A 12,445-nucleotide genomic window follows, 5' to 3' on the forward strand; every position below is an offset into this window, starting at 1 on the left:
AATAAGAACACCTGATATTTAAATAGGCTCTTCAGTATAAAAGTGGTGTTGTACTCATTCTCTCATTAATACTTAAGTATTTCCATTTCTGTTCCCCCTCCCCCCACCTTCTCTCTCTTTTACACCTGCAAGCCCATGTCCTTGGGTCTGACTCATTGCCGAAATTGTCTTATCCTTGTCTTTAGGTATAGAGGCAGTGTGAGTGTGTCCTTAGTTGAAGGATGCTGCTTATCTCTGAAGTGTTGCAGGGGTTAAAAGGAAAGCAGTAGGTCTGGGGAGGGATGTTATAATTTGATTAATTGCTTCTCTTGCCAAAAATCATTGTAGACAATTAAGAATGTTCACAAAGTAGGCTCCCCTTCTCCTCCAACATATACTCAATATGGTTACTGTGCCAGGAGATAAAGAATGGCCGTTGTCTCTGGTTTAACACCTGCTTGGTCTGGATTCAGTTTGTAAAATAAATCTGCATGAAATCCATAATGTGTTTAAGATGACATATACTTGACTCTATTTGTATGTCAGACTCACAGACATTGGCCTAGCATACTAGAAATTTTCAGGAAAAGCTTTAGGGTCATTTTCCCTTTTTAAGTAGAGCCTATTTATTTTCCTGTTTGTAAACAACCAGCTTCCTGAATTCTCTTGCTGTTTATGGTAGTTTTTCATTTGATTCTCTGGGGTTTTCCAGACGCACAGTCATGTCACCTACAAATAATGATGATTCTACCTGCTCCTCACCTCTTATTTCCCTTATCTAATTGCCAGGTTCCTAACTCCAGAACAATACTGAAAACATGTTGACTTTGTTAGACACCTTGAATGCATGGAAAACTGTAGAAGGGAAATGAGGGAAATATCATCAGTAGTATCTTAGGGAGAAATCAAACTTGAGGGCAGGTATTCATCTTCTAAGGACAAGTAGGGGCTGTGAAATACAGCTTAATGTATACTTTACCAACACACACACACACACACACACACACACACACGTGTATAATTCTCAGTCACCCATGGAGCTGTGGTAACCTGTGGAAAACAATGGGTTCTCATCATTCACATCTTGGAATTCTCTGGGACCCTCCAGGAAAGCTCTCTGTTTTATTATCTTAGAATTTGGAGGAAAAAAAAAAAAAAAAAAAAAAAAAGGTTAGAGTGGGAGAGAGCCAAAGCATAAGAGACTGTTAAAAACTGAGAACAAACTGAGGGTTGATGGGGGGTGGGAGGGAGGGCAGGGTGGGTGATGGGTATTGAGGAGGGCACCTTTTGGGATGAGCACTGGGTGTTGTATGGAAACCAATTTGACAGTAAATTTCATATATTAAAAAATAAAAAAAAAAATAAAATTAAAAAAAAAAAAAAAAAAAGAATTTGGTGGAAGATACAAAGACATCCCAGATGTCCTTCATGACTGCTGATGACCACACTCTTGTCTTCTAGGCCCAGCTTCGGGCATTTATTCCAGAGATGCTCAAGTACTCCACAGGTCGGGGAAAACCAGGCTGGGGCAAAGAGAGCTGCAAGCCCATCTGGTGGCCTGAAGATATCCCGTGGGCAAACGTCCGGAGCGACGTCCGCACAGAAGAGCAAAAGCAGAGGGTGAGGGTTTCTCAGACCTGAGTAGCCTGTTGTTTTTCCATTCTGAATCAACTATGCTAAAAAGCCTAAAAACATGTGTGTGATAGTTGAACCTGTCTCCCAAAAGAAGTTTGATATTCTCTGATTTGCAGCCTTTCCCATTCATCACATCATCACTGTGGACGTGGGATGGGTCCCTGAATTTACACTTCCTTCTGCCTAGTTGCCTTTTGGAGCAGTTTTTATATTATGAGATGATTGGAAAAAACGGAAGAAACTTCAGGAAAAAGCATTAATTACTTCAAAGACTTAGAAATGTCCTTATTCCTGGTTAGCAAGAACCACCGTTGAAAAATATAAATAATAGAATTAGATGTGAAGTTGGTAGAGGCTGCTGATAACGACACTTTTTAAAAAGGTGGACTCAACTAATTTTCATCCCTTGCCTTTTCCGCATATTTGTTTCTTAGCTTGGAAGTTTATTGGGAATCTTAACATAAAGTTCTTGGCAAAAGAGTAAGCTTCTTTTGTGAGAAGTTTAAGAGTTGGCCTCAGGTTAGGATGGCGTATAAAACCCAAAACCTAAACCAGACTTTGCTCAGGAAGGAAACCGGTGGGAGATCTGTGGCGTTTAGCGCCGAGTTTCTTTGTGCCACAATCGGCCTAAGGGAGCTCACTCTGTATAGGTTTGATTTGGTTTGTTACATAAGCAGCTGCTTATTCCGTAGTGGGACTGAATGACCAACATTCTGTGTGACTTTTTAAATGTGCTTTTCTGGTCTTTTGGTGACAGGTTTCATGGACCCAGGCACTACGGACCATAGTTAAAAACTGTTATAAACAGCATGGGCGGGAGGACCTTTTGTATGCTTTTGAAGATCAGCAAACACAAACACAGGCCACAACCACACACAGTATAGCCCATCTTGTACCATCACAGACCGTAGTCCAGACCTTTAGTAACCCTGACGGCACTGTCTCACTTATCCAGGTGAGTAAAACTATGGTTACGAAACTGTGGTTTCTGAGGTGGACCCGTGGGCACCTCACCTCAGACTGGAGAAAGTTTGCTTCATGTAAAAACCCTTATGCAACTTTTTAAAGCTCCTCAAGATCTATCTGAAATTTATTTTTAAAAAATATTTTAAATTGTTCCCAATTTGTTAACTACAGAGCTATAAGATAGCTTTTCTGGACATTTCTCGAACAAAGCACTATAAAAATGGCATCTTTTTTATGCTTTCATTCCGTCAGGGGCTAGCAGCTATTCCTTCTAAATTACCTCTTCTGAGGTAAAACGCGATTTGTTAGTAGATAGGGAATGTCTAAAATTCAGTTTGGGATAAGAGTAGAAAGTTGGTTGACTGATACCGGGCACCAGTGGCGAAACATGATAGCTTCTAATATTGATTTATTTGGTTGAAATAAAATTCTGGAACTCCTGTAAGTGTCTGGGACGACTTTGGAAACTCATTTCACGTTACGAAGCATATTAGCCAGTACCTGTGCTGAATTGTGGATTAAATGAATCTTGACTTCTGAGTAAAGGAAAAGGTAGAAGAATCCATCCACTGACATGTCTCACCTTCCATATTTTTCTTTAGGTTGGTACAGGGGCAACAGTAGCCACATTGGCTGATGCTTCAGAATTGCCAACCACAGTCACTGTTGCCCAAGTGAATTATTCTGCTGTGGCTGATGGAGAGGTAAGAAAGAGGATTTGTTCTGCAGCCGCTTAAATACTTAAATGTGTAGGTGAGGGAGTAGTTAGGGTCCAGAAGACAACGACACCAGGCAGCTTACACATCTGTAGCATAAACCTTTTGAAACATCAGACCGTGACAGTTTTGCAGAGTATCTCATGCTGTGTATGTGAATTATAATAATTGAAAGTCCTAGATCTTTATGATTTAGACCAGTCAGAAACTTACAACTTTACGTTTGCAACATAGCATTTTTCTATAACACATAGCAAAAAGAGATTATCTGTGTCATACTTTTATGCTGCGAATCTCAAAGAATTTGATCGTTGGGCTTAATTTTTTAACAATTGGATCGTTAAAACTAGAGCTGACCAAAGAGTTCTTTGAAGGGATAAATATGTTTGTAAATCAGTAGTCATCAGTTATTACATTTTAAATATGCCTTTGAAAAGACCTTATGAGAAAATACTCCTCTACCAAAATCAAGGTAACCATGGGATGTTAACCTAAAGGTAGCTACCTTTAACTGAGCACTTGATAAACTAAGTACTCAACCCTCTATTAAGAATAGGTTCTATTATCATCTTCACTTTATAGATGAGAAAACAGAAACATGTAGAGGTTAGGTGACTTGCCCAAAGTCACAGGATAAGTGTCGGAGCTGTGTAACACGTTTAGAAACTGCTGTCTAGGCTCTGAGCTCTGAGCCATCAGTGAAGGTCAGGAAAGGGTTCGTTAAGGCACTGCAGGCTTTTCCCCTAAAGGTACCACCCTGGTACCTGGTACCTGGTACCTTCACCACTTCCCTGAAGTGGGAAAAACAGCGAACAAATGTCAAAGAGCAGTGTTAGAAATAAAGCTAAAGGCACCCTTGTTCAAAACCATGGCGCATTTCCACTCAGAACACCACAAAGCCATTTTCACTTGTGCAACTCAGGAAAGGGAGAGAACTGATAAAAGTCTCATGGCTAGGGGGATGAAGAGAAACAACCGGGCTACCCGGTCAGCCAGCATGAAGTGAGCCCCTGCCATAACGCAATGATGTGTTAGATGCGCGGAGTTGATTTACACAGGAACCCTGCTCCTCAAGAAGCTCCTGTCTGGAGGGGGAGAGAAATGTCTGCAGAAATGAACCATGGTCCATGCTGTAGGACATGCTGCACAGTGATCTATGCCTTCAGGAGAGATTGTTTCCAGCTAGGGAGTCTGAGGTTTGGGGGCAGGAGCCAGCGTTTGGTTTTGCAGTATAGAAAGGTAACAGTCAAGAGGATATTTACTTTTAGAAGCATATAAACATCATGTAAGAGTATGGAATAGCTGAGGGAAAAACTCGTCAGTCCCCAAACACTAAAACTGGAGGGCTCTCCTTGACATGTGAAAGAGAGAGAAAAGACAGTGGTGGGTGCGTTTACTGAATTTGTTAACTCTTTGACTTATTCAAAGTTATCAACCATATCTCCTCCCTACTGGATGTTTCGTGATACTATTTAAAGAAAGTGACTTTGTGTTTCTTAAACACTTCTCTAGGGACTAATTCTTTGGAGCCCATTTTACTAAATAACTTCACATATATGGTGGTAATTAACACATTCAGAAGTTCACGGAAAAATATGAAGAATAAAAAAAAAAATCTCAGTTACTTACCTAGGGCTTTTTCAGCACACTAACATTATTTATAAGTCATCTGTTGTAGAAGTGGGTGGATGACAGAAATAGCCTGCTGGTACACACCCAAATTCAGTCAGATTAAAAAAAAAAAAAAAAAAAAGTAACTCCTCCCACACTTCCAATGAAACAAAACAAAGAGGAGAAGGACAGGTTATCTCAGAAAGTGACAAAATGTTTTCCATTTTATAGTGTGATTTATTTGGCTTCTCATTTGTCCTAGATGTTGACGTGGTTGTTAGCCTCTCAGTTGTGAGCCGTAAGAACTGAAATTACTCAAAATACCTCACTACTTAACGGCAGATAAGACCACATCAAGTTAATGAAACATTACATCAGATGACTCAGTAAAAACATCCTACTGCCTTTTATTTAGCATCTTTTCTCCCAAGGAATAGAAAGTACTCTACAAAAATAAACGATACCTACACTTTTAGAAGTTGTGAGGTCATTTTGTTATCCTAACCTTGCCTGTGAGAGGGAGCTCTTACCATTAGACCACACTGCCTTCGAAATCCAGTTAGTTACCTTTAGTTACATTGATTAGAAGGACCACTGGGGGCCTGCCTCTTGTGGTAATATATGGTCTCCCAAATCTTTTTGAGTACTCTTTTTGAGTACTCTGTGTGCTCAGAATACCCAATAATTCTAAGTACAGTTGACCCTTGAACAGCATGAGAGATAAGGGCGCTGATCCCCCTGTGCAGTCAAATTCACGTACAACTTTGACTCCTTCAAAATTTAATAGCCTACGATCAAGCAGAAGCCTTACTGATAACATAAACAATCGATTAGCACGTGTTTTGTATGTTACATGTGTTGTATCCTGTATTCTTACAATGAAACAAGCTAAAGAAAATGTTATTAAGAAAATTATAAGGAAAACACGCTTACAGTACTGTACTACTGTGTTTATTGAAAAACAAGTCCACTTATAAGCAGACCCAGAGAGTTCAAACCTGTGTTGTTCCAGGGTTGACTGTAGTTTCAAAGAAACAAAAAAATCTCTCACCTTAGGCAGCTTTAAACTAATTAAGGACACAGAACAAGTTGCATAGACATTTAGAAATGAACAAGGAAAGAATTTCAAAATATTGTGAAATAAACTATGTTGATTTCAAAGTATTTATACAATTTCAGTTTTGATGGCATATTTGCAAATGCACATGAGTTTGAGAATTTACTCTGTTGTGTGATAAGACCACCAGTTGGTAGTGGTGATGTTAATTGCATTTAAGTGGCAGGAAAGTCAAATTTTGAAATAGAATGGTATCCGATTATCATGGTACATGTGGTTCTGTTAGAAGAAGAAGAAACCAAAGTACAAAGACATTGGAGATATGAATTTTAAAGTTGTGTTGTGTTTTTTTTTTTTTTTGAAGTTTATTTATTTTGAGAAAGAGAGTGCAAAGTGGGGTAGGGGCAGAGAGAGATGAGAGAGAGAGAATAATGCCAGACAGTCCCGATGTGGGGCTCCAACTCACGAACCATGAGGTCATGACCTGAGCTGAAATCAAGAGTCGGACGATTAACCGACTGAGCCACCCAGACACCCCGGAGACATGAATTTAAAACTGAACCATCAACACGTAACAATAACAGTAGCACGACTTACTTTAGATGGTTTTTTTAACGAATGTCAGTTTAACTGAGATCCAGGTAGGCTAAAGAACAAGTAGGAAAACATGAATAAAGGAATACGTTCTCCATCCTGCCATTCAGTATACTTTCTGAGCCCTATGCCAGGTACTATAGATTCTGTAGATACAGGAAATTAAAGGCTGCTCTTGCTCTTCAGGAGCACACAGGTAGGTGGTAGAGAAAAACATACCAAAGCACAATGGCAATGAGGTAAGAATTTAGTAGAAGCAAGCCTGGGGTGCTGTGGAACACAGAGGAGAGGTCCTGAGCCTTGGACCATAGGGGAGTGGAGTTGTCTGGGCTCCTTCGGGCTCACCTGAGTTCAGACTAGAAGGGTGAACGGGAAGCAAAGCTGGGAGTTGTGTTCCTGTCAAAAGGAGTGCACGCAGCGCACTGCACTGGGAAAGCGTGGAAGGGCCTCGGGGTTCACTGTAGCTAGAGGGATAAGAGTAACCACAGTTTGGAGGGCCTCGTTGGAGTGGGTCTCTCAGAAAAGCATTGATGCTAACTGTACATCCTCTGAATATCTTTCCCTCCTAGGGCTTGGGGCCCTTTCTCTGGGACATGGTGACATCCGGCATAGATAACCACACAGTGGCTCCCAACAGATGGAAAGGGAGAGCAACAAGAGCTCAAGCAAATACAACTAAAGCACTGAGGCTGAAGAATAGGAAATTCCAAAGAAATGTTAACACCCAAGTGATTTATTTATCACCTGCCATTATTCTGAATAGAAATCTCTTCGTCTGCTTCTTCTTCCTACTTCCTCTCTACCCTTTGCCACCATCCATTAATCTTTCATGCCATATAATTTAACTTCCTTAAAGTATACTGTATATGGCAACTTTCTAATACCATTTTTACTGCAAATACAGTTGTAACTAAATGTGTATACATTAAATTGCTACCATTGGAGTCTGAGTCTTGGGAGAGCTGCACTAGGCCAAGCTCTGCAGTGGGATGGGCAAAAATCTAGACGGGCAGATCTGGAAAGAGGAAGACTGTTTAATGGCAAAAGGTGACAGGGCTGGCCGGCTTCGGCTGGTGTTTTGAGCGCGATCATAGACTATCTGCGGATTCGCGGTGTAGCTTGCCGTTGAAAGTGGCATTATTTACACTGACACTCACTGGAGTAATGAAATCAAAGAGATACTAACTCCCGGGAAGCAAGAGTTTTGTGAGTTCCCAAGTGGGCAAATTTGCAGCTCTAAGGGAAGGAAGTGGGATGTCTCTGCCTCTTAGTGACGGGCCCTGAAGTTTTGCTGGCACAAGCCACTGCCTGTGCGAACTCAGGGCGAAAACTAGGGTAGTTCAAAGGAGCGTCCCATTTTCTGGGAGGCTTTTGACAGGCATTCTGAGAAGCACCATCACATAATCTAAGTGTGGTCATAGAACCAAAGCAGGAGGCATTTTAAATCTCTACCTCTCCTAAGCTTGGGACACAGTAAACATGCAGGAGGCACGAGGTCTCCGCTCACCGGGCCCAAGCAGTACGAATCAGGAACAGTAAGAGCTCCAGTAAGCAGAGCTAATGTCCTGAGACCCGAGTCCATAGAAACATTGTACCTGAGCTGATTGATTTGCCACCTTCCATATTTTCGAATAGAAATTGCTTTCACGCTGTCCCTGCCGCTTTTTGTTTTTGAGGGGGAATAATTCATCAACTAACACTTACCGAGCAAAACCGACTGAAGTAGCTAGACACGGGTATCTAGGACTGAGAAACCTCTAAATGTGGTTCTCAATTAGGGCACCCCCACTCCCGCCACACACCCAGGACATTTGATAATATCTGGAGATGCTTTGGATTCTCATGACCGAGGAGGGTGCTGTTAGCATCTGGTAGTAGGTAGAAGCCAGGGATGCTGCTAAACGTCCTGCATGGCACAGGACAGCCCCCCACAGCAAAGACTTGTCTGGCTTCAAATGTTAATCGTGCCGATGCTGAGAACCCCTGTGCTAAATCTTGCACACCTGAAATCTAATCTGTCCTGTCACCAGAGTTTTTTGTTTGTTTTATTTTGTTTCTTCATAATTCTACCCCCCTCCCCGCCGACTAAAAGGCAAGCAGTTTTTGCTACATTAAAAAAAAAAAAATTGTTTCCTGAATTTGGCAGTTTCCACCAAAAATTAAAATACAGCATAACTGATATACAATCCCACTTCTAAGAATTCATTCTATAAATAGACTCCCCCAAAATATACAACATAGTATGTAAAGATAGACTAAAAACTACCTAAATGCCCTTTAAAAGATGGCTGGTTAAATAAATCATGGTGTACCTCTATAATACAATGCTTTGCAGCCATTGTTATGAATCATGAATGAATGAAGCAGTTTTATACATTCCAAAATAGAATCATTTCAGAGATGTGTTGTTGGCGAAACAAGCAAGGTACAAAAAGATAACAAAGAATATGCTGCCATTTATATTTTTTAGGAAGGAGTAGAAAGGGGGAAATAGTGAGTGTGTGTGTGTAAATAAGCTTGCATATAAAGAGACTATCCCTGCAAAGCTACACAAGAAATAGGGAACAGTAGTCACCTCTGTACTCAAGGTCTGGAGTACTGGCATTATATGCCCTTGGGTACCATTTGAATGTTTTCAAAATTATATTTACTGTCTATTCAAAAGTGCTAATTTTTCAATTTTTTGGTTTAGTCACAATTTTCAATCTGAGCCATATCAATATATTACCTATTCAAAAGAACTCAAGAGAATAGGTAATACATTGATATGTCTCAGATATTTTTAAAAGTATACATTGGAAAATCTTGCTTTCTGTCTCTTATCCAACCTATTCCCACAACTCCCTTCCCCCCACACACACCAAGGAAAATAATTTCAATGGTTTCTTTTGTGTCCTTCCAAAATTTCTTTATGCAAATATAAGTAAATTCAAATATATATTCTAATACCCCCCTTTTCATACACAAAAGATAGCATACTAAAAACCCTGTTCTGTACATTGTAGGTCATGCTAATTTAAAAATGTGTCTGTATTTGGCTGAGCACATAGCAATGTATCATAAGCCTTTTGTGACTTTGATTCTTTACTGTCGTGTCCTCTCTGCCTCAGGTGGAACAAAATTGGGCCACGTTGCAAGGAGGTGAGATGACCATCCAGACGACGCAAGCATCAGAGGCCACCCAGGCCGTGGCGTCACTGGCAGAGGCCGCAGTGGCAGCTTCTCAGGAGATGCAACAGGGAGCTACAGTCACCATGGCACTCAACAGGTGGAGGCAGGGGTGGGGGACTAGATGAGGATAGTGGATCTGCCCCTGCCTGTAGGTTGTAAAGAGAAATGTTGCACTTCAGTTTGTCACAGTTAGCAGTTGGAGCTTAATCCTCTCAGCCCACGGAGTATCGTCATTTGACGTATAACCAGCCTTTCCCAGCCCGTTCCTGTGCTCCGTCACCCGCCCCCACAGCCAGTCCTGCCTTCTGACTTCCAGCTCGAGTCTGCTGGTCAAGAGACCGTGATCCCTTTTCCTTTCTCCTATTCTGTGCCCTTTAACAAACCAAAAAACGCAAGGTTTGAGGACTTTGTGTTTTTAATGGGACCAAAGGATATAATAAAGCAAGAAGCTTCAGGATTGATTTTCTGTTTACCCTACAAAACAAATTGCTTTTAGTCATTCTTTCACTTCTACAAAAGAAACCAGCTTTTTTTTTTTTTTTTTACATTTATTTATTTATTTATTTATTTATTTATTTTTGAGAGAGAGAGAGAGAGAGAGACAGAGTGCAAGGGGAGGGGCAGAGAGAGAGGGAGACGCAGGCTCCAGGCTCTGAGGTGTCAGCACAGAGCCCGACGTGGGGCTCGAACTCACGAACCACGAGATCATGACCTGAGCTGAAGTCGGACGCTTAACCGACTGAGCCACCCAGGCGCCCCTACACTTATTTATTTTTGAGAGACAGAAACAGTGAGAGGGGGAGGGACAGAGAGAAGGAGACACAGAATCCGAAGCAGGCTCCAGGCTCCGAGCTTTCAGCACAGAGCCCGATGCAGGGCTCGAACCCACGAACTGTGAGATCAGGACCTGAGCCGAAGTCGGATGCTTAACTGACTGAGCCACCCAGTCACCCTGAAACTACTTTTTGTTAGGGACATTAATCCATTTAATCCACGTTGAGAGCTGATTTTACTGACTTTCCCGGAAATGTTTCCCTTATCAGTGACTTTCTGAAATCAGTTTTGGCTTACTGGGAAAAATCATTGAAATATTTCTTTTCAGGGATGTTTAGGAAGGGTGCTGCAGAATGGGACACTCCAGTGATTGAAGGTTTCCAAAACTAAATTATATTGTTCCCTGCTTGGTTTTCTTCTGTTGGTTCTGTTGACAGAAAAGATCATCCCCACATCATTCTTTTTCTTCTTCATTGCGGACGTAATTTTATTTTCCAGCGGACCCAGGCATTTTAACCAATATTTAAGAGTGTGGGCCTTGAAGCCAGACAGTCTGGGTTTAAACTACAACTCCATCACCCACTTAGCTGTTTGACCTTGGATAATTTACTTGAACTCAGTGCCCAGGCTTTCCTCTTCTGTAAAATGGGGATAAAAACAGCAGCTACCCCTGTTGGGTAGGGGTGTTGTGAGAACTGAGAAAGCCAATGCATGCGAGATCCGTAGATCAGTGCCTGGCATACGGTAGGTCTGCTGCCACCATTATGTGCACAGCTGTTGTTAGTCTCAGACAGTCACTGAACTCTTAGGACATGCCTACACTCTGCTAGGTAAGGTTGTAAATAAACAGCGCTCTAAGATACCATGCCTGCCCTCAAAGAAGTCATGTTATTAACACTGGGGAAATTGACTTAAGTAAAACAGTTAGTGAACACTATTCCTCAGAATTTAATGCACTGTTGAATCATGTAGTACACACCGCGAGCACTGCAGAAATTCAGAGGAAGGGGATCACCTCCTCCAAAATAGAAGAGTCAGCCGAAGTTTAGATCGGTTGTGATAAATAACTAGAAAGCCTCGATAAGCTGACGCACAAATGACTTCCGTGTGGCTGTATAGTATGGGGGGCTGAAAAGAAGGTTCTGAGGTCACATAGATTCAGGTTCGAATTCTAGCTCTGCCACTTACTAGCCATTTGATCTTGAGAAATTTAACCCCTAGGCCTTGGTTTCCTCATCATTATAAGGCTAATTCTCATCATATGGAATTAAAAAAGTTTCACGGAGATGATGTAAATAAAACTCTCATCGAAGTACACAGCCCCTAGTTAGCACTTCAGGAATTACAGTTATCATGTATTTTTCATTTTTTTAAGGTTTTATTTTAAAGTAATCACTACACCCAACGTGGGGCACAAACTCACAACCCCAAGACCAAGAGTCACATGCTCTACCAACTAAGCCAGCCAGGCACCTGAGGGTTATCATTTAAGTTGTATTTTCAATTTTGTGTATTCAGAATCGCTTATAATGAGAACAGATTAGCAATAGAAGGTCAGTTAGGAAGAGGCGGACCAGGTGTGATTTGTTAAAGACTTGGAAACTAAAGTAGTAAGAGTGGTGGTAAAGTGACTGAGTTTGAAGGGAGTGTGGCTAGACTTGGTGGTTGATTAGGTATGGAGTGCACGAGTGCGCGCGCGCACGCACACACACACACACACACACACACACACACACACACTCACTCACTCAGAGGTACTCTAAGTGACTTTTTTTCTTAGCCCATTGAACCACGTGGCTTTTCAATAACCTGAAAGTCTTATTTGACCCCTTATGCTTTGGCCCAACCCCACTCCTTTGAGAAAGGACCACAAATAAACTTCCTAAAAAAGCCATGGCCAGGGTAGGAACCTCCCTCTGGCCTGGTAACCCCTTACTGTGGC

The 12,445-nt window shown here is 41.5% G+C and overlaps 1 protein-coding gene across 6 annotated transcripts in view; it reads left to right on the forward strand.

The window, feature by feature from the left end:
• Positions 1-12,445, forward strand: part of NRF1 (nuclear respiratory factor 1) — a 147,321-nt gene that overhangs the window by 96,636 nt on the left and 38,240 nt on the right. For 4 of the 6 annotated variants that reach the window (XM_078439618.2, XM_078439612.2, XM_078439593.2 and 1 more), the window contains exons 6-10: positions 1,441-1,599; positions 2,372-2,569; positions 3,183-3,284; positions 7,128-7,286; positions 9,669-9,826. In XM_078439618.2, the coding sequence (XP_078295744.1) occupies positions 1,441-1,599; positions 2,372-2,569; positions 3,183-3,284; positions 7,128-7,286; positions 9,669-9,826 (776 nt within the window). The remainder of the gene's footprint in view (positions 1-1,440; positions 1,600-2,371; positions 2,570-3,182; positions 3,285-7,127; positions 7,287-9,668; positions 9,827-12,445) is intronic. The other 2 variants (XM_078439609.2, XM_078439628.2) reach the window with 2 other exon arrangements.

This window comes from Panthera onca, chromosome A2, assembly GCF_046562875.1.
Source record: "Panthera onca isolate mPanOnc1 chromosome A2, mPanOnc1 haplotype 2, whole genome shotgun sequence".
Lineage (NCBI taxonomy): Eukaryota > Metazoa > Chordata > Mammalia > Carnivora > Felidae > Panthera > Panthera onca.